Source organism: Delphinapterus leucas, chromosome 2 (assembly GCF_059928025.1).
Source record: "Delphinapterus leucas isolate spDelLeu-1000000601 "Yukka" chromosome 2, BTC_Dleu_Yukka2, whole genome shotgun sequence".
Taxonomy (NCBI): Eukaryota; Metazoa; Chordata; class Mammalia; order Artiodactyla; family Monodontidae; genus Delphinapterus; species Delphinapterus leucas.
Genome location: NC_143130.1, coordinates 5,455,148 through 5,477,170, shown reverse-complemented (window position 1 = coordinate 5,477,170; position 22,023 = coordinate 5,455,148). Strand labels below are relative to the sequence as shown.

Here is a 22,023-nt window from a genome sequence, read left to right as displayed (position 1 = left end):
GTACTCCATAAGGACTCTCTCGCCAAGATGACAGAACACAGATGACAATGAAATAGCATCTTAAAGTGCTGAATGCAAATAACTGCCAAACTAGAATTCTGTATTCAGAGAAAAAAATCCCACAAAATTTAAGACAGAATAAAGCCATTTTCAGAAAAACAAAAACCAAAAGACATTTTTACTAGAAGATTTGCAATAAATAAATTTTAAAAAAAAACGCTAAAGGGAGTTCTTCAAAAAGAAATAAACTGATCTCAGATGGAAGCACAGAAATTCAGGAAGAAAGAACAAAAGCAATGGTAAGTATACATAATTACTAACTAAAACAATAAAAACATTTTATATGCTTAAAACATATGTAGAATTTAAATAATTGATATTAACAGCACGGAAGACAGGAAGTAGATTAATGGAGTTAAAATGTTGCATTTATCATGACATGGTAAAAGGACTAGTTTTAGGGCTTCCCTGGTGGCGCAGTGGTTGGGAGTCCGCCTGCCGATGCAGGGGACACGGGTTCGTGCCCCGGTCCAGAAGATCCCACATGCCGCGAAGCGGCTGGGCCCGTGAGCCATGGCCGCTGAGCCTGCGCGTCCGGAGCCTGTGCTCCGCAACGGGAGAGGCCACAACAGTGAGAGGCCTGCGTACCACCCCCCCGCAAAAAAAGGACTAGTTTTAAACTAGATTCTAATGAGTCAAGGGTGAATGTTATAATCCCTAAGAGTAACTGAATATATAAGTAATGATTTTTTTGTTTTCTTTATTCAAGACCCATTTATTCTCTAGTTCTGCCCACATGGAGACAACCTCCTTGAAAAGGCATTAAATCCTTCCCTTCACTTTAACACCTTGTGCTGAAAACACGTGTTCCAAGGTTTCAGCTACGAGATCCACATTCTTAAAGCACTGGTTCTTAAACCTCATCTAGATTTCTTCCCTTGGATGGGGGGAGATGACCCAACCACAGCGAAGAACAGCTCAGGACTGGGGGCTCTGCTCGCCCAGAAGACTTTGCAGCTCCCCTGAGCCCCGCGGCGGAAGCCAGGATTAGGGCCCTGAGGCGAGGGCCCTCTTCCCTAGGCTGGCTGTCCCCTCTAGTTTTCCCGGAGTCTGGGGATTCCAGACAGTCTCTGCTCGCGCTTCTGTATCACACCTGCTGCCTCAATCCACGCCAAGAGGGGAAAAGCACACAGAACTGCCTTTCAACGCAGCGACGTTCTACACCAAAGTTATCTGAGAAGCCTGCAGGTTCTTTGCCATCGGAGGACACTCCCATGGCCACCACTTCCCCGGGCTCCCCACTGCCCTTGCTGGCAGCCTGGACGTGCGTGGCCGCCGTGCTGAGTCGCGCACACCACCGGGCTCCACTCCACTCTCCCGGGGAACTGAGGCCCGGGCTCAGCGGCAGGATCTGTCCCGAAGCCAGTCCTAGAGTGACAAGAGCCACACCTGCGGGTCTGTTCCACCGACCGGCCGCCCAGCACCGAGTTGGGCGCACGGACCCGGGTCTGGATTGTGTCGGCTGCTGCTTCTTGCCTGGGTTCACAGGCCGACAGCCAGTGTCCTCCCTTCCCTGCTCGTCACCACACCAGCGGCTCACCCCTACCTGCCGCCGTCCCCAGCCTGGCCACCGCGGGCTCCCGGGCCCGCCAAGAACCTAGACGCCAGCAGGCGCCTAGCTCCCATTAGGCCAGCTCCCCGTTGAACTACGGCTGCCTAGCCGTGTTCTCAAGGCTTCAGGGCCGGCGCCGCTCCTCCCTGGACCCGCGATGCTCCCCGGATCCGCGATGCTCCGCGGAGGCGCCGGAGCCTCGCCGCACGCAGCCCAGCACAGGCGACCTCCGCGCCCGCCTGTCCCGCCGCCCGGACAGTAACGATTTTTAAAAGAGAGTGACAACTGATTAATTCAGAAAAGGCAAAAACACAAAGATGGCTAAACAAACATAAGAACATATGGAACAAACAGAAGACAATACGGTGGTCTATTTAAATCCAATAATGTTAGTAATTTTATTAGTAACATGGCCCAATCTCTTTGAAAGACAAAGTAAAACAAAACCCGAATACATTCTTTGGGGTAGAGAAATGTTGAAAGTGGAGAGATTGAAAAATATACCATGAACTGGAAGAAAGCTAGGGAAGCTGTATACTGAACCGGAAAAAGTAGACATTAAAGCAAAAAGACCCCCCAAAAAACAAGAAAAGACCTTGCAGAATAACATGAGTCAATTCACCAAATTCACCAGGAAGATATAATCATTTTAAACGTGTATGTGCTACATACTACACTGTCTCTAAGCCAAATAAGACCAGAGTTCTAGCCCTGATCTCTCTACTGCGTTTCTCATTCTTGTATCTGACTACCTACTGAACATTAGCCGGACGACTTAAAGGCACCAAATATTCCACACCAAAACCAAACATTACTACTTTCTCCTATGAAACCTGGCCCTCTCCTGTAAACTTACATTTAGATAGTGGTATCACGGGATATTGTCCAGAAACCTTAGGGTGGTATCACGGGATATTGTCCAGAAACCTTAGGGTCATCATGTTTTCCTTTTCCCTCAATTCACTGTTCAAAGACTACTGGGTCCTCTTGATCCTGTATCTTAAGTGCTTCTCCTTTCAAGTTCCTTCTTTATTTCCACACTGTCACTGCTCTCATCCCCTGCCTAAATGATGGCAATACTTTCCCAATTTTTCTCTGTCTAAAATGCTGCCCCTACTTCAAAACATCACCCTCACAGGTGCTAGCATGTGCCTCCTACACCACATCTGATTAGATCATAGTACTCTCCAGCCTCCAGGCGATTAACGGTTCCATCCGCAACTGATGCAGGGCCCACCTTGTCCACCTCCTCCTGTCTCTCCTGTTTCAGCCCCGACTGCTCTCTACCTGACAACCCAAAGTGGTAGTAACAATGTGCAGGCCAGTGTGTGGCCTCTGAAATGGGATATGCCTTTGCAACTTTGCACGTGCTTTTTCTTCTCCATAAAATGGCTGCTTTCCCAACGAAGGCCTTCTCAGCCTTCCGAGTGAGTATTATTTATAGCTAGAATTTAGTGCGTGCTAAAAGAGTGTCAGGGAATGTTCTAGTTTAATCTTCCCCACAACCCTATGAGGTAGTTACTATTAGTGGGCCCCTTTTACAGATGAGAAAATCAAGAGGATAAGTGATTGTCCAAGGTCAAACTTGTTGGGATGTGTCAGGGCTGAGTTTGAACCTAGACAGTCTATCCCCAGAGCCTGTGCTACATTTACAAACCACTAACTACAATTCACGGTTCACATTCCCTGCAGTGCTTTCGCGAACTTTTTTTTCCTGTGTCCTTTTTATTTTACTCAACGGCCAAGTACTTCAGATCACTTCGGCCTCTGCTGTCCTCTGCACATACTTCTGACAAAAGCATTTATCAGAATTTACAATTATTTGCTGACTATTGAGTAAGCTTCTCAGAAATAGAGATCTTGTTGAATTCGTCTTCGTATCCCCAGAGAAAAGATCACTGCCTGCATAGTAAGTAGCTGGTGAATACTGTTGAATAAGCAATTCAGGAAAGCATAGAAAATATATAGATAGTTCTTACTGGAGGGATCTTTGCTTTCTAGTCTAAGTTTATAAGGGAATTCTTGGAATTAAATATATTTCTTGATTTATAAAGTTGTTACTATGCAGTAAACATATTATGTACATGTGCATGTGTATGTGTGTCTGTATATGTGTATATATATGTGTGTGTGTGTATATATATATATATACACACACACACACACACACACACACACACAGGCATAGGACCAAGTTTTTGGTCCTATGTATTAACCTGTTTCAGAGCTAAGTTAGTTGACTTTTGTGGCATATCTGATTGTGAAGAGACAATCAGCAGAACAACACCAAAAATATCACCAAAAGATTTAAAACACTGCCGAAGGGTTAGTTTTGTTTTTTTGTTTTTGTAGGAAAATGCTTGTTTAGCTAAACATTTGCCATTATAAATGATAGGTCTGTTACTTAAGAAAATCTGCTCTCTGAGTGTTGGATTTCAGAAGGCAGAGCAAATCTAAAAGTTCGTAAAATTCCAGACGCGCTAATGTGCAGCACACTATATAGAAGAATGGCTTCCCCTCATCACTGACGATCACAAAGTCAAAAGTTAGCAAGAATTAGAAACTGTTCTAGTTAGAGGGCAGGATTAATAGCAATGTGCTATTCAATTGTCATAAAATAGGTTGCATTAGAAAAGATATGAAATTCATCAAACCAGAGTGCCCAATAGTTTTTAATAATGCAAACAAGGGCATGGAATTGTTTTGTTGCTCTCGTTAATGTGTTAGCTTGCACATTGTGCTATTGATATTTACATTTTATGACTCTGGTGGCAGTGTGATTTAGTGGAGATGGATTATTTTCCCAGTTCTGCTCAAGACTTGCTAAGAGGCCCTGGCAAGTCACTTAATTTCTGTGTGACTCAGTTCCCCAATTTGTAAAGTAAAATATATGAGAATGCCAATCAGGATTACAACATAAAAATAAATGCCCAAATTCCTTAATTTTGATAGAACTTTAAGAAATTTTACTAAATTGGAGGCCATCATTTGGGGTTAGAGATTTTTGTTATACAGAAATTTATTACCTTTATATTCCAATGGAATTATACTCCACATAATTGTGCTAATTCTTTACCATTATATCATGCAAAGCTGTGAAGATAGATGTGACATTTGTCTGTCAACAGCGGAAAGAAAATGGGCTTTTACTGTATGTGTATATGTATGCATATATATATAAATTATTTGTAAATATAAATGTTACATAAAATATAAATACTAAACATATATATTTTATGCATATTATATTTATAATATATAAAATATATTTGTATCATAAATATAAGTCTACTATAAATATGTAATTATGCTATATTACTTATAAATAGTATATTTTACTAAAAAATATTTTTTCCTTTCCTTATGGGAAGGAGGAAATAGTGACTGCTGCAGTTATGTGCAATATTTATATAGTAACAGTAAATTAAATGCACTATTTAGGACTAGGTACAAATTGGAAAGCAGGCAGTGTCAAAGGAGAAGATGAGAATGGAGAAAAGTAGCTCTATCTCCCCAAAGAGTTAGAAAAGAAATGACTTGCCTTTGAGAAAAGTCACCCCCAGAATCCCTCATCGTCCTGAGTGTGTTCACTGATCTCTACAAAAGCGATGTAGGCATTTTAGGAAACGGATGAATTTGGGAGATAGTCCTACCTGATTCCAAGCTTGGCTTTACCTCTTATAAACGCTTTGACTGCAAGCAAATTACCTAATCTCCTAACTTCTTTGTTCCTCCATTGTAAAATGGGATAATCTCTGTCTCAGGGGTAGTTGTGAGGATTAGATGAGAAAATCCATGCAAAGCCCCTCCCATAGAAGCTCAGTGACAGGGGGTCATTATCTGTATGCCTTGGGCATCCTTGACATCTTCTCCTGGGGGTGAACTGAAATTAAAGCTACCACACAAAGGTAGCAGATTTTTCACATCTCAGAACAAAGAGAAGAATATAGTCCCTGATAATGTTTTATCTCTAAACAACTGTTACCACGTAAAGGATTGTTTTCAGTGTTTAGTGCTGACCAGCCATAAACATGACAGTCTGCTTTTACGTTGCTGGAAACACTACATTAAAGCCTGGCCAATGAGTAAGGATAATGGTTATTACAGGGAATCTATGCTTATAAATAATTTAATCCTAAACATCCAGTTGTTGGGTGAGTTGCATTTTTAGGAGGGCTGGTGCTGTTTAGGTTATGCAGAATAATTGCTTGCCAGCTTCTTGTTTATTTCAATGTTCTTCAAAGTGTTATCTTATAATTTACCACTAACTCAATTTTATCCCTTAGCTTGGTCTTCACAGTACCATCTGGTTTCATTTTCCCAATGACAACCCTATCCTTCAAGACCAGGGGCAGCAATCTGGTCATTTAAGGAGGGGGTGAGTGGGTTAGAGCACAGACTGATATTGGAATATATTTTCATAAAAACCTTTTCTTTTTCTTTTGGCTGATCTGGAATTTTACTCCTGCCTACTGCTTTTGTAAGGTTTTGGTGAACTAAGCATTTGTTAGTTTCTTTATCACATTCCCACATTCTCAGCTCAGCAAAAAACCCTTGTCAGTAAAACCCACAAAGGAGAAACTGCAGATAACCTTGTCTTTGGCATCATCTCCCAAGGGATGCTGAATCAGCAGTGAAAGTTACAAGACTTAAAAAGAGCGGAAATAAGCTTAGTCTAGTTTTCTGCAAATGGGTTTACAATTTCAGCTCATCTCATTGTCAGACTTCATCAGAGGGAGCAAATGACATTAAGAGAACAGACAAACAACACTGCTTTCTAGTAATATCCCCATATTCACTAAACTGAGGGTTATTTGAGCAGTGACTTAGGAAATTATTCACTTTATAATTCAACTACCTTACTGCAAATGTACTTTTAAAAGTAATGTCGTCTGGCAGCTAACATCAGGCTGCTAGGAAGCACAACAGAGACATAGACACATCGATATTTAGTGTCACTGAATGTTTTTAAGTTTATTTTTTTAATGTTTAGCTATAGAACTTTAGAATGCCCCTCCCAAAGTCCAAACTTAACACCAAAACTGTGAAATTTAAAAATAACCAGAACCAGAAGTCTGATATGTTGTTACATTTTCCTCCATTTGCTGTGGTTATATTTTCCATCTTTGGGGCCCCAAACTGGCATCAGCTTTCTCTGTGTACCTTTCCTTCTTCTCCATCCCCTCTTACAAGTAAACTCCTGTTGAGCCACCTCAACTTCTTCCCACCACTGCCAAATGCCCACAGACCTCAACGCTAACTGGGCCAAGTTCAGTTTTTGACCCTGATATTTTGCTAAAGGGTTATATGATACATTACTTAAGAAAACAAGTTTAGTTACTATGGTCCAACACAGTCAATAAACATAGTTTAAACCCCTGATCTAATCCTGTATCTACAAGTTTCGTATCTAATGGGATGAGCACATCAAAAACAGACTGACTGGGCCTGGAACATAACTGCATGAATAAATGTTCTTTCCTCTCTCACCCATCCTCCAAGATGCATGGATTCAAGTAAGAAATAACTGCTTTATTATTTCCTTGAGCAGTGCCCAGGACAGGAAGTGCCCCTGGCTGGGGGTGGGGAAGGGGGGTTATCTCAGGTTCTGTGTCTCTGTGGGAAGCTGTCATGAGAAACAGAACTGGGAAAGGGGGCGTCCCTGGTGTCACAGTGGTTGAGAATCCGCCTGCCAATGCAGGGGACGTGGGATCGATCCCTGGTCTGGGAAGATCCCATGTGCCGCGGAGCAACTAAGCCCATGAGCCACAACTACTGAGTCCACGAGCCACAACTACTGAACCTGCGTGCTACAACTACGGAGCCCATGAGCCACAACCACTGAGCCCACGTGCCACAACTACTGAGCCCATGAGCCACAACTACTGAGCCCGGGAGCCACAACTACTGAGCCCATGAGCCACAACTACTGAGCCCAGGTGCCACAACTACTGAGCCTGCGTGCCTCAAGCCCGTGCTCTGCAACAAGAGAAGCCACTGCAGTGAGAAGCCTGTGCACCGCAACAAAGACCCAACGCAGCCAAAAAAATAAAATAAAATAAAAATTTTAAAATAATAAATAAATAAATAAAAACAAAAAAACAGACTGACTGAGAGGCACTCTGGCGTGAGACCAGTACAGTAGGAAGAAATGGGGGCTTTGATGGCTTAAAAACACATTTGCAGGTCTGAAATGCTCTGTGAGTGACAAAGATGAGCACAGCCACAGCTGAAGCAGACTCTGGTGGTAGAGGAGGGGCAGGAACTCAGCAAGCAGAAGTGGGTAGAATAAACGGTACTCATCAGTGTTAGTTCTGCACCGTGGAGCTTGCCCACTTGGGCCAAATCCATAGGACTGAAGGCTTTTTAAGCTTCACAGGATCATGGACACCACTGACAATCGGGTGAAAGTTGCATACTCTCCAGAAAAACGCTGAGATCTGCAGATAATTTCAGAGTTTCACAGACCCCAGGACAAGTACTCCGCTGGTTATCAGTTATCGGGGATCAATTATTCATGTAGGGGAGGAGAGACGGGGCAAGCGGGAAGGCAGGTGTACTTCACAGGTAGGTATCAGCTCCCGGGAAGTGCTGGCTTTTGCTTTCTCCTTACCTTCCATCCTGTGCAGGTGGCCCTTTATAGCAGAAGTTCCATAAAAGAGGAGACCTGATTTCACCACATAATTCATTAGCGACAAACTAGGGGGGATATTTCCCCCAAATTTGTTCTGAGCCATTAGCAATACAAATATAACAAATGCCCAAGGAGAAGTTATCTAATAATCATATTATTGTATGAGCCGGCTCTTCACTGACTTCAGAAAAATTAAAGCAGATGTGCATAAAGTATTGTCAAGTGTGGAATCAAAATAGCGAATCTGTAAAACTCCAGTGTTTAGGTCAAGATAAGCTAAACAGATGTCACAGACTAAAATGGTCTCCTCTTCACATCAATTATTTATTCAGGGAAGATACTGTCTTCCAGGCTAAAGTGACAGTTTTGGAAACTAAAATTCACTGTCCCACCCATAAAGTTGTTTCTTCTCTCTTTACAGGATGCCCAGGGCAGTTTGAAATGGACAAGACTGCGGGGAAAAGTGCATCTTATTAGCCAAGTTTAAGTGCTTTGTATAGATCTGTAAGAAAAAGATTCTATAAACACTAGAATTCAATGTACTCTTTATTGTTTCTTCCCCTTTTCCTCACCATAAACAACAAAAAACAAACCAAATTGAAAAGCTATGCAGAATGATCAGTGAATTTATATGAGTGGTCTTGAAAGGTTTGTAAGACCAAAACAGTACAAAATTATAATAATCGGTTGTTCAGGAAAAAAAAATACCACTAACGATCACTTAAAATTACTTCTTAAATATTCCCAAGTGGCCAATAGCATTTATACATGAAGAAGAGGTGAGAGGCATGCAGGGGTAGCACACTGGGAGGCAAGGAATGAGACCCTATTTCTGCTCTCTGCATGTGACCAGAGGAAAATAGTTATTCACTGAAAGTGGCCAATGCTTATGGATGAGCGGGGCCCTTGACGGTGTAAGATTATTCCTTCTGTGCTACTTCAGTAAAATCACCTTAAGTCGGAGAATGTCTTTTTGTAGCTCAGAAAAATGTAATAATTAATGAGGTTAGGGAACGCTGGCTAATGTGGAAGCTTTCACGTAGGTGACAGCCGTGTGGAGTACTTTAGGATGATTTCAATGATCATGTGAGAATACATTAGGAAAAAGAAAAACAACTTGAAAGCAGGTAGCAAGAGCTATGCAATTATGTGTCATTTGATTCTAAAGTCTGTGCTAAAGGCACGAATAAACAAGTTCTCTTGTGCAAAAAGTCTCCAAAGGAAAATTAATTTTTCTTTCAAAATAGCCCTCTGTGTTTTATATGCCACTTCACTTGGGCAATTCCATTAAGGCAATGCTCTCTGTCTGCCCATGAGACTTGCTTTCAAGTCACTGTTGATACAGCTAAGTAGGCTAGGTGGCAAAGTGATTTTCTGATACAATTTGCACCATGTCTGCGTTTTATTGGGAAGCCGTCAAAACACAAATGTCTAATTGTTCCCCTCAAGAAATGCATGAAAAGAATCACACACCAAATGCAAAGAAGGTGAAGGTGAGCTCTGCTTTCTATCAGAGGGCTGAAGGTTAGCCACAGCATGGGGTAAAGAGGGAGAAAGGGTTTGAACAGTGAGTCGGGATTCTTATCGTAGAAAACCTCCCAGGTTTCTCTGAGCCTTCACAGTAAGCGATTCGTTTTGTGAGCGGTTTGTTTTCAGAACACTATTCGCTTCTATATTCAAATGGAAGACTCGAAACACTTCCCAGAGTCAAATATAAATTATCTTAGACTGTGCCACTGATGCTACGAGTACGGATAAACAGAGAACAGACCAGCTAACTCATACGGCAGGGCTCCCCAACCCCCAGGCCGTGGACTGGTACCGGTCCATGGCCTGTTAGGAACCGGACCACACGGCAGGAGGTGAGCGGCGGGTGAGGGGGGCGAAGCTTCATCTGTTGCTCCCCCATCGCTCGCATTACCACCTGACCCATCCCCCCACCCCCGTCTGTGGAAAAATCGTCTTCCAAGAAACCGGTCCCTGGTGCCAGAAAGGTTGGGGACCGCTGTTTTAAAGGATTCAAAGTTCCAAGTTAATTCTATATAGATAATTATTTCACAGAAGCAGTGGGAATAAACGGGGGTGCTATTTTTGATTGATCCTCTCACCCAGCTTTTCCTTTTACCTCTAGATGACTCCCAGATCACCTCCTCTGCCCAAGTTGCTTCTCAAGCTTCAGTTTCCTCCTCTCTTTCTCCATTTAGATATCTCATAGGCCCTCCAACCCAAGATGACCCAAACCAAATACAATATTTCTTCCCTGAATCTCAGCCTCCTAAGGCACCAGTATCCAACAAGTCACCCAAAGAAGTCATCCTCAACTCCTGTCCTCATGTAATAAGCATCAAGTTCCCAACACTGTACTTCCAAGGTATTCTACCTTCTGAATATCTCTGAGATTTCCACCTTCTTCTATTTTTATTCCCACTCTGTTAGTTTGAGCCTTCAACCTTTCTCATCTGGAATTCTGTGATAAGCTTCTTCCTTCCACCTTCCTCCACCCTGCTACCACTATGATCTTTCCAGAAGTCCAGTCGGGCTGTGCACTCTTTACTTAAAAGTCTCCCAGGCTCTTCACCATTTTAAGGATAAAGTCAACGGAGGCTACAGGGCCTTCTTTCTTGATCTGGACTTTGCTACCTATAGGCTTAACTTCCACCATTTCCATGGGTGATAAAATGAGACTCAGGTCTCATTTGAGATGGTGGTGTAGACAGGCTTTGTCTTTAAATACTAGAGAGACACATATGTTGAGTGATTTTTTGTTTTTACTCAAAATACACCATATGTAATTTTTAAAACCAAAATTTTATGTGACATATTCCTCTAAACTTAAATGAAGAGCAACTTTAGACAGGTGAAAAAAATTAAACAAAGCAGAAAACTAACAGTCATGAAAAATAGATTTACACACGCAAAATTCTTACCCAGTGTCTGCCAGAAAGATATCCTCCAACCTCTTGCTGTTTGAAACGAATCTGTCTTGAACACCAGGAACATACTACTACTGCTGCTCTTAACACCTGGTGGAAGCTTGGAACCACAGAATTTGCCAAGAAGGGGATCACTGATGTTAGAACCATCGTAAACTGCCAGGTAGTCTTGAGAGCAGAAGGTGGAGGAAACCACATCAAAATCATTGAACCTGTGAAATGAACCTTGTTAATAATAATGTTCTCCATTCGGATTTCCATTAAATTATAGATTTAGTTCTTATTAAAAAAAAAAGACAAGACAAACGCCAACAGCATCCAAGTTTCACTTGATAGGAAAAGTAGAAACAGTATACTATTTTACTGATCAGTTCAAAAGTTTAGAGGAAAGTTTTTGAGAGACTAGAATATGTCAAGGAGTGTCATAAGCTCTGGGGATATAAAGATGAGTAAGATATAGTCCTGGATTTCCAGGGGTTTACAGTCAAGGATATATTAAATCTACTTGACATAAAAGTTTTGATAAGTTGAACTGATATTTATTTATCATTTCAGCAACACTTTAGTTTTTCAGTCTCATTAAAAATAGGGTGTTTACTCTGTTCCCTTGTTATTTTTGTGAGATCAAGTGGTGCTATCAATCTAATTTTTATTAATGGGAAGAATGCTGATATAATAGAGTGGAAGAAATGCTGGTTTTAGAATCAGAGCTTTATTCTCATTCTCACAGTCTGTTTCCCTCTTTTTAAATGGAGTTTATTCTAAGGTTAAGTGAAACAATGTGTAAAATCCAAATTATGGTAACTGGCATACAGTAGATGCTCAAAAAAAATGGACAGACCCAACAAATGATCGTTATTATTATGATTTTGAAAACTAGGAATAAGAAATAGTTATTCCTCATAAAAGAAATAACAAATATTAAAAAACCAATGGTAGGAAAGAATGAACTAAATTCTCTTGAGTCTTATTTAACTGCTATAACCAGAAATTCACATTTCAGATCACTGTGGTCGTCACGGGCATGTCATCACTCATCCCAGCGCTCAGCCTTCCTGACATTTGTTAGGATTGTCTTTCTGTGCACACTTTGAGGTCTGATGTGGCCCTGAGACATGCTCTGGCCACAGCAATGTAAGCAGGAGTCATGCGTATTACTTTTGGAAGACGTTTTAAGAACTACTACTCAGTTTGCCACACTGCCTTCTACTGCAGTGATGATCATGGGAGCAAATGTAGAAATGAGTTTCCATCAACCTGGGCAGCTAAGTGACCATGATGAGAGGAGACTCCTTGCCAGGCCACGTTGGACACACTCATATGAGTGAGAAATAAACTTGTTGAGTTAAGCTACTGTGCCTTGGGGTTGTTTGTCACCACTTATAACCTATCCTGACAGATACATCCCTGACTTTTCTTTCATTGTCTAACATAGTATTTCTTTTCTTTTCTTTCCTTTTTTTAAATTGAAGTATAGTTGATTTACAATGTTGTGTTAGTTTCTGGTGTACAGAAAAGTGATCCAATTACACATATATATTCCTTTTCATTATGGTTTATTGCAAGATATTGAATATAGTTCCTTAACACCATATTTCAATCCAGGTCTTATGCTTTGTCATTTCAAGTAACTATTCCCAGAGTTCCCAAACAAGCAAGGCTTCCTATATGGATTTTCTTAAGGATTTTTATGGTGGGTTTATTATAGCTTATTTTTTAAAAACCTGTTTAAATTATTTGATGTCCTGTCATCATTTTTCTAGGTTCTTCTTTCTCAGGTGTTTTTGTTTTCTGGGTTTTGGTATTTTTGCTAGCCTCTGTAATATATAACATATAATATGGAATAATTTGAAAATATCTCGTGATTAAAATATTTCCTTTAAGAGGCTTAAGAAAAAAATGATACAATATTTTGAAACAGGTTTTGATTGGCTGAATGTTTTCAAACTGATGATAAAGATCAAGATGAAAAATTTCTTAATTTTATTTAACCACATGTAACATTTGATGTTCCTATAATAAAAGAAGGCAAAACAATAGCTAGATAATTTCCAAAAACACTACTTTCATTTTTATTTTCTATAGACAATACATTTATTTTCCACAATGTGAATCCATGAAGATAAAAATCTGAGTTTCCAAGAGGACTCAAAGCTGTTTTGGCTTTGCATCATTTTCCCATGACAGCACAGAAAATATTTGCAAAAGCCCATTAACAGAAAACGTCATGAGGCCGGCCTATTTTGAGAGCCTAGAAGGATTTATGTGTTACTAATGTCTACAACTTCTTCAGTACCTAGAATAGTATCTGTTTCACAGAATGTAGGTTCTTAGAAAGAACGTAATAATTTTCCAAGCAAGCTGATGTGAACTTTGACTATGGTGAGCCCCAGGGCCCAGGCAAGGGCAAAAAATATACACATATCATAGCATATGCTCTAATCCTACACATGTAAGAACCAAGTATTGTGCCACGACAGCAAATGACAAGAACCGTTCCTTACGTTTCCATTCGGAGCAGGTGATCCTTTCACAGGTCTCCTGCTCCTGGCCATTGGGCATTTTTTGTGTATTCTTTTGTTCCTGGGCCTTAAAGGACTTTTTGGCTTTGGGGCACAGCTTCTTTACAAACAGTCTCAGGTGGGACCTGCAGTGTTCTCCAGGGTCCATCCTGTAGACCACTCACTGTCTGATACAGGAAGCAAACCAGGCTTGATGAGATGTGCCTTACAGTCCAAGGACCCATTTTATATATGAGGTCCCTGGAGGTAAATTATGGAGAGTTTATGATTGGGGGGAGAGAATGTGATCACTGACATATAGGAGGAAGGGAGGTAGAAGGGGTCCTAGCCCATTAAGCTTCTATAAAAAATTCTATATTGCCATAAACTACACCATATGCTGAGTTTCAGAGCTTTCCACCATATGCTGTATATCACTGAAACACAGGAGTTAGAAATACATCATCTCAGATGACAGCAATAGTGAACTCTGTCACTCAGAGAACTGGAGGTTGCTTTCCCTTCATCAGTCTTATTGGAAGTATGCAGGATTGGGGAGAATTTTCCTGATGATATAAGATATCTCATATAGCACCAGTTTAGAGGTGTTCTGATATGGGAATAAAAAGGAATTTCTTAAGTACTTAGAAAATTCACCCTTTGAGAGAGAGCACAGGGAAGTACGAAGGACCTGGTTTGGGGAGGAGATCAGTCTGAGCCGGATTCTGATTTTGACTCTTCATTTAATACAATATCACTTTGGGAAAGTTATGTGACACTTCTGAGCCTCAGTTTTCTCATCAGTAGAGTGAGATTAATAATACATACCTCATCTGACTGTTTCAAGAACTAAATAAGAGAATGGTGGAAGTGTTCATTAAAGTTCTTTGTGTATAATACGTGCCCCCCAAATGGAAACTGCTTTCTCTTGCCCTCCCCATGCCCTTTGATTTAAAGATAGGCTTATAACTTTACACCCCAGTATATGAAGCTACTCTAAGACTGTCGGAAAACTACAACAATTGTTTGAACCGGTGGAGTGAGTGCCTGTCTTTCCCCTGAATGACCACTGGCTTGCGTGCAGGGTAGGGGGCCCATTCCCCAGACGAACAGGATCACACCACACGCTTACTTCCCCTTCCTCCGGATTCCTGTATGTGCCTCTGATGAGAATCAGTGCTCTGCATCATTAAATGAACATCTTCTCTGTAAACAGAGCCGGGAGGATTTTCTTAAGAAGGTAAATGGGTCTTACGTACTTGAGCTGGATTACTCTGTGGTCCCTGACGGTGACGGTGTACAAACAGTGCATGTTGTTAGGGTACGCAGAGTAGGAATAGAACGGGCTCTTGATGACCCCGGTGGAGAGGTTGAACACGCCACCACAGGCTGCGACAGAAGGCGGGGAACACACAGAGAATGGTTATGACGCATGGCAGAGGAAAGCCATTTCCAGACATTCTTTACTACGGTACCTTTTTCCCCAAGAGAGATGATAATTCTTTGCCTTAAAGCAATGTAAACCTCTCTTTACTGTGCTTACAAATACTTCAGATTTTCCCACCGAGGTAGAGGGAAAAGACAGTAAGGGGTAGAAGCAGGGAAGAATGTTTCAAGGCACCTCTTGGAATGGAATAAGTCTGAGCCAAAATAATGGCCACAGTGAAAATGATGAGAAAAAAACGTTCCACATGTTGGAATATAATTGTCCTTTCTCTATAAAGCAGTGACAGATTCAGAGGGATAACAGTGATTGCTGGAAGTTTAGAAAAGGTGTGCAGAATCCAAGGCACATTGTGGGCTTATGAACCCAGGAAGGGCTGGGATCTAAAAATCTTAAATAATATGGATTGGAGTCTCCTGTGTCCATGATAGACTACTGTAAGGTGAAATTTTAGAAATCACTTTTGAAATAATGGAGTTTAGTTCCCTCTGTGGGCTCAAATGCATAGCTCTGAGTCTCGCGTATTTCTATTTGGTCGTGAGACTGGTAAGGACCATACTTGACCAAGTTTTATTACCAATCCTCAACAAGCATGAGGAAGGTAGGCCCACCCCGAGTCCAGCAATCAACAGCCCACAGCCCTTAGTTACTACGACTAGTCAATAAAACAACAGCCGTAAAAACAGAACGCAATCCCATTATACAAAATACAGAATTTTTATTTTTTCGCTTGGCTTTGCATATAAGGAGGATTACTTTGTGCCGTGCAATGATGGAAAGTGCCCTATTCTCACGGCAGTGAGAAAGGTTGATATTTATTTGACTTTATGATTCTAAAATTATAGTAACGTGAGTATATTTTGATGATACTTTTATGGTTTATATACTATCAATGGATATATTCCATTTACATATCTTAGAAATGATAACCAAATAGTGGCTGCCATTTAAGGTTATTAAGGTAATTTTTTATTTGTCTGTTTGTTTATTTTGTCTCAATTGAGCCCACATTGCAGGGAAAGCTATTCTCTCTATGCCCATAATCATTCCTGTGCTCAGGCCCCTGGGTACATCTGCAGTGAATTAAATGTTAGATTTGAGTAGCCATTATTCTATTACATCTTGTTCACAATAATGTGGTCTCTGAAAGCTTGTCAATGCCTAAAATAACTCCCAAATTTGTACATTGTCAGGAGTTGAAACTTCGATATCAACCCTCTTTAAAAGAGACTCTCATAGTAAATAATGTGGACCCTTGTATGCAGTGTTTTAGGAAAATGAGGGATTAAAGAGTAAAATAATATAAAGTGGGGAGGAAACTCTCCATAACACTAGTTGTACCAAAAGAATAAAACAAGTCACCCCTTCTCTTTATCCAACAGACAACTGGGGGAAGGAATGTTCTGTTTGTGCTAACAGAATCCCTGGGCCACACAGAATCATGCGTTACAAACGGGGCCAGGCGTCGGTGGCAGTTAACGTGCACAAACCACGAAGGCCTGTTTCATGAGTCAATAAACATTTTCAGGCTCTTCTGGGGATGGGAACAATAATTTATTTGAAAGAAAACAATTTGACTTTCTACCTTTAGCAATGGGTTATGTCAAGTAAAGATCAAACAAACATTTTGCAAGATCTTTTTTTTGCCCGTGTTACTGAAGTTGGGATGATGTGAAAAAAATGCTGTCAGCAAACCAGCCAAGTTTATTGCAGGAGAGGAAAAGACCATTCAAAATAGGGAAACAGAATCTTATGATTTTCAAACAAACATGGATCAAACTGTCTACAAAAAATGAAAAGATGTTGGTAGCTACAAAGGTCTTTGTCCATTCGGTGGCTTGTCTTACCCTGATTTTGATACAGAGAAGCTGCAAATTATCATGTAGTTGAATACATCCATCTTTTCTTTTACGACTTGTGCTTTTTGCATATTGCTAAAAAATTCTTTCCTACCAGAACATCATAAAGATATTCTCTTACATTTTTTCTAAATGTATAAAGGATTGGTTTTCAACAGAGTGACTTGGGAAAATGAAATAGGCACCTGGACAGTCCAGGCCAAAAAGTTACTTTACGCAATGTACGAACAACTGAAGGTAGCAGTTCGTTCTAACTTAAATTATCAAAAATAAATCTCAGGGCTTCCCTGGTGGCGCAGTGGTTGAGAGTCCGCCTGCCGATGCAGGGGACACAGGTTCGTGCCTCGGTACAGGAAGATCCCACATGCCGCGGAGCGGCTGGGCCCGTGAGCCATGGCCGCTGAGCCTGCGCATCCAGAGCCTGTGCTCCGCAACGGAAGAGGCCACACAGTGAGAGGCCCGCGTACCACAAAAAATAAAAAATAAAAATAAAAAAATAAATCTCAATCTTCCATTTGATTTTCAAAGAGTAGTTCTGCCAAAGTTCATGAAAAAGGGCCTCCCTTTTTTTTTTTTTTTTTAAGACCATGCACCTAATTAATAATTTTCTCCCTTAAGGTCTCTGAGTCTTCAACTTGGTGATGTGCGAATACAATTAAATCTCCTTATGGAAATCGCTCGAGGGAAAAAGAAAATTCCAAACTACATCATTATGGCTACTCACGGGTTATCCTATAGGAAAACTTGAATCCCAAGTCCGTGGTGTGTGCATTTGAGTAGAAGTTAAGCAGCATGGGACCAGAGGTGGTGACAGGGGACAGGCTCTCATCCCCACACAGCGTCGCCAAAGGCGTGGAAGATAAGCTGTAACCCCTGACTATGTGCACGCCGTCGTTGGCACAGCTTCCCGTTACAGTGGAGCGAGCTGAACAGGGCACGGAACAACCAGAAGCAACATAAGTAATAGTCAGAAGCAACATAAATGATTACACGAAAATGTGAGGACGATTCACGCAATTTGGTTTCCTGATGAACGACCCTCACCCTAGTTACAAAACAAGCACAGGGGTGAGGAAACAGGGAGAACTTCACAACAGTTGAATCCTACTTTGAAACAATCCAGAATTTTCTTCCCTATAAAATGACTCCTTTAATTCAGTGATTATAAACTGGGGACAATTTTGCCTCCCAGGGACATTTGGCAGTACCTGAAGACATTGTTTTGCTGTCATGCTGGGGTGTGCCACTGACACGGAGTGGGCAGAGGCCAGGGATGCTGCTAAACGTGCTATAATGCTCAGGGCTGCCCCAGGCCCCCTGCCCTCCACCACAACAAGAATGACCCAGCCCAAAACGCCAACGTGCTGCTAGTGAGAAACCTTGCATTTAACAGTGACGCTTATACACAGATAAAGGACTCCTACCACGGAGACGTCATTAAAATCTCAATGTTAATTAAACAAATGTCACAAATGTTCACACAAACAATATTAGCTTAAGAGTTTAGTGACTGTAAAATATATATCATTGTTTTGTTTTCTAATTATAAAACAGATATATACTCCAACCCATTCTAAAGAGAAATACAAAACAGAAAAACAAAAAATTTAAAAAACTTTTTTTTTTTTTGGTGATGGGATGTTTTCTATTTGCATATTTTGTTGTGTTTTTTTTTGATTTACAATATTGTGTTAGTTTCAGGTGTACAGCAAAGTGATTCATATATCTATTCTTTTTCAGATTCTTTTCCCATATAGGTTATTACAGAATACTGAGCAGAGTTTCCTGTGCTATACAGTAGGTCTTTGTTGGTTATCTATTTTAAATATAGTTAAGGAGACTTTTATTACTACAATGTATCCAGTCATTTTTATGGGTGAACTATATAGTTAAAAAATTAATTGGAGACTTCTCTGGTGGCACAGTGGTTAAGAATCTGCCTGCCAATGCAGGAGACACAGGTTCGATCCTTGGTCTGGGAAGATCCCACATGAGCCAGGCAACTACGCCCATGTGCCACAACTACTGAGCCTGCGTTCTAGAGCCCCCAAGCCACAACTACTGAAACCTGCGTGCTCTAGGGCCTGTGCTCTGCAACAAGAAAAGCGACCGCAATGAGAAGCCCGCGCACCGCAACAAAGAGTAGCCCCCGCTCGCCACAACTAGAGAAAGCCTGCACGCAGCAATGAAGACCCAACACAGCCAAAACAAAACGAAACAAAAACATTGATTGGAATCATCCTGCATATGATCTTTTGTAACCTAATTTTTATTAACATGAAATAACATAACATCATGCATTTAATGATTAAATATCTTTTAAAACACTGAATTTAATGCATCTATCAAATTCTAATATATAGATGTGCCATACTATGTTCAATTCATCCCCTACAGCTTAATAATTCTATCTTTCCTAGCTTTTGTGATAAAAATACTGTTGAAACAAACATTTTTATATATAAATATTTGCAGAAGTTTCTCATTATTTCATCAGAATAAATTTTTAGAAGTTGAGTTACTGGTACTAAGGTAAAATTCTTTTTTCAGATTTATCAAACAGTCCTTTGGAAAAGTGTTACCAATTCACAGTTCCACAGAACTTTAGGTATCTGACATTTCCCCCGTTTCTACATTTTCATCCCCACGTAGAGAAACCTTGTGCCCATTCACAGTCACGCCCCATCCTCCCGCTTTACTGTTACTCCCAATCCTAGGCAACCACTAACCTACTTTCAGTCTTTGTGGATTTGTCTACTCTGGACATCTCACATAAACAGAGTCACATATATATATATATATATAAAATATATAATATTCAGCCCTTTGTGACTGGCTGCTTTTACTTAACATAATGTTTTTGAGGGTCATCCATGTTGTAGCATGTGTCAGTACTTCATTCCTTCCAAGCTCAATAGTATTCCATTGTATGGAGAGACCACATTTTTGTTTATCCATTTTGTAGTTGATGGACATTAGTTTTGCTTGTACCTTTTGGCTATTATAAATAACACTGCTATAGATATTCATGTACAAGGTTTTGTGTGGATACGTGTTTTCAATCTCTTGGGTAAATAAGTAGGAGTAGAATTGCAGACTCATAGAGTAACCCTATGTTTAATGTTTTGAGGACCTATCAGCCTGTTTTCCAAAGAGGCTGCACCATCCTGCCACCACAACAGCAATTAGAACCAGCATGAGAGTTCTAATTTCCCACATCCTCACCAACACTTGTTATTGTCTAACTTAGCCACACTATTGAGTATGAAATGGTAGTACACTGTGGTTTTGATTTGCATGTCTCTATGAGTAACGGTGTTGAGCATCTTTTCATGTGCTTATTGGCCATTTGTATATCTTGGAAGAAATATCTGTTCAGATCCTTTGCCATTTTAAAAATATTTAGTTAGGCCACACTGTGTGGCTTGCTCAATCTTAGTTCCCCAACAAGGGACTGAATCCAGACCCTCGGCAGTGAAAGCGAGGAGTCCTAACCACTGGACCACCAGGGAATTCCCTCCTTTGCCATTTTTAAACTGGGATATATGTTTCTTAATGTTCAGTTCTAAGAGTTCTTTTCTATTCTAGATACTAGAATGGTCGTAAATTTTTGTTTCTCTTGGGTAAATACCTGGGAGTAGAATTGCTGGGTCATAAATAAGGTATGTATTTAATTCTATAAGAAACTGCCAGTCAGATTCTTCCAAGTGGTTATATCAGTACCTATTCTCATGAGGAATGTATGAAACTTCCAGTTGCTCTGCATGCTTGCCAACATTTGATATCGTCAGTCTTTTCCATTTTAGCCATTCTGTTGTGTGTGAAATGGTACCTCATTGTGATCTTTAATTTATTGTTCTGATGGCTAATGATATAGAATATTTTTCATGTTCTCATTTACAAAAACAAAAGAAAACACTTTTATCTCATCTAGATGATAACTTGAACATGTACCTAACACCTACACACCTACACACACACACACACACACACACACACACACACACGCACTTTACCTACTTAAAATTCCCCATCGGAACTGCCCGAAACTACGTTACGATCTCTTATACAAGCACATACTGTGACATAATGGACTTTACAATCAGACTGCCTGTTTGCTGTTAGAACATTCTTATAAATTAAAGAAACTATGGTATACATTTACTTTACAATTTCAAATCCCCTGGCCATAGATCTTGGTTCAAGGGTGGGCATGTGACCTAGGCCAATCCATTTAGAGTAAATTTCAGGTAAACTGTTTGGAATCTGGAATAGACAGTAGTGTGCTGGTAAATAGAACAACCAGCTCTCCGAGGGAAAGAGGCACACCCTCATTTGTAGCATTTTCTAATTTCTGTGGTAGAAATACTCCCACTGTAGCCAATGTCAAGTTACCAACGCGAGGTCATTAGATGCGGAATTTGGACCAGAGGAGCATGACTGACTCTTGCAAGATGGTACAAGCCAACTCCAGCATGCCACTGGATAGACATCCTCTCTCTTCCTAGACGTGCATGAGGGATATGCAAGCGCCACTGTGAGGGCAGCTACCGTACAGCCAAGACAGAAGCCAGCTTTAGGGTGAGACTCACACTGGAGTAGCAGAGTGACAGCAGAAAAAGTAAAACGTTTGATGACAAAATGAAAATGCTAGATTGAGCGGATATGCGGGACCACCCATTTTGAGGTTGTCTAGAAGGAAAGCCAATAAACTGCCCTTTTACGTTTAAACCAGGTTGAATTAAGTTTCCTGTTAATAGTGCCATAAAAATTCCTAATTGATATAGTAAGGATTATACTAATCATAACCATGGTTGCAATTATTCTTTAAGGAACCCCCCCGTCCTGAACACTGTTGATAGACTGACTGATTACTCCAAGGTAGGATCTCAGACTCCATCTAGGCCAATCAGATGTGTTCAAGCTGTAACTGAGCAAGGAGTCAACAGTGGGAGCCAAACATGTTCAACTTGGAAATCAGCAGCAGCAGTCTCCTGACTGCGGTAGGAAGCCAGGCTGTAACAGGAGGAAATGAAGCTG

General features: G+C 40.8%; 1 protein-coding gene across 1 annotated transcript in view; it reads right to left on the bottom strand.

Moving 5' to 3' along the window:
- The window catches only part of CUBN (cubilin), a 269,760-nt gene that overhangs the window by 32,311 nt on the left and 215,426 nt on the right, over window positions 1–22,023 (bottom strand). The window contains exons 57-59 of the mRNA XM_022580595.3: window positions 17,708–17,908; window positions 14,940–15,069; window positions 11,174–11,391 (exon numbers count right to left, since the gene is read on the bottom strand). Coding sequence (XP_022436303.2) covers window positions 11,174–11,391; window positions 14,940–15,069; window positions 17,708–17,908 — 549 coding nt within the window. The remainder of the gene's footprint in view (window positions 1–11,173; window positions 11,392–14,939; window positions 15,070–17,707; window positions 17,909–22,023) is intronic.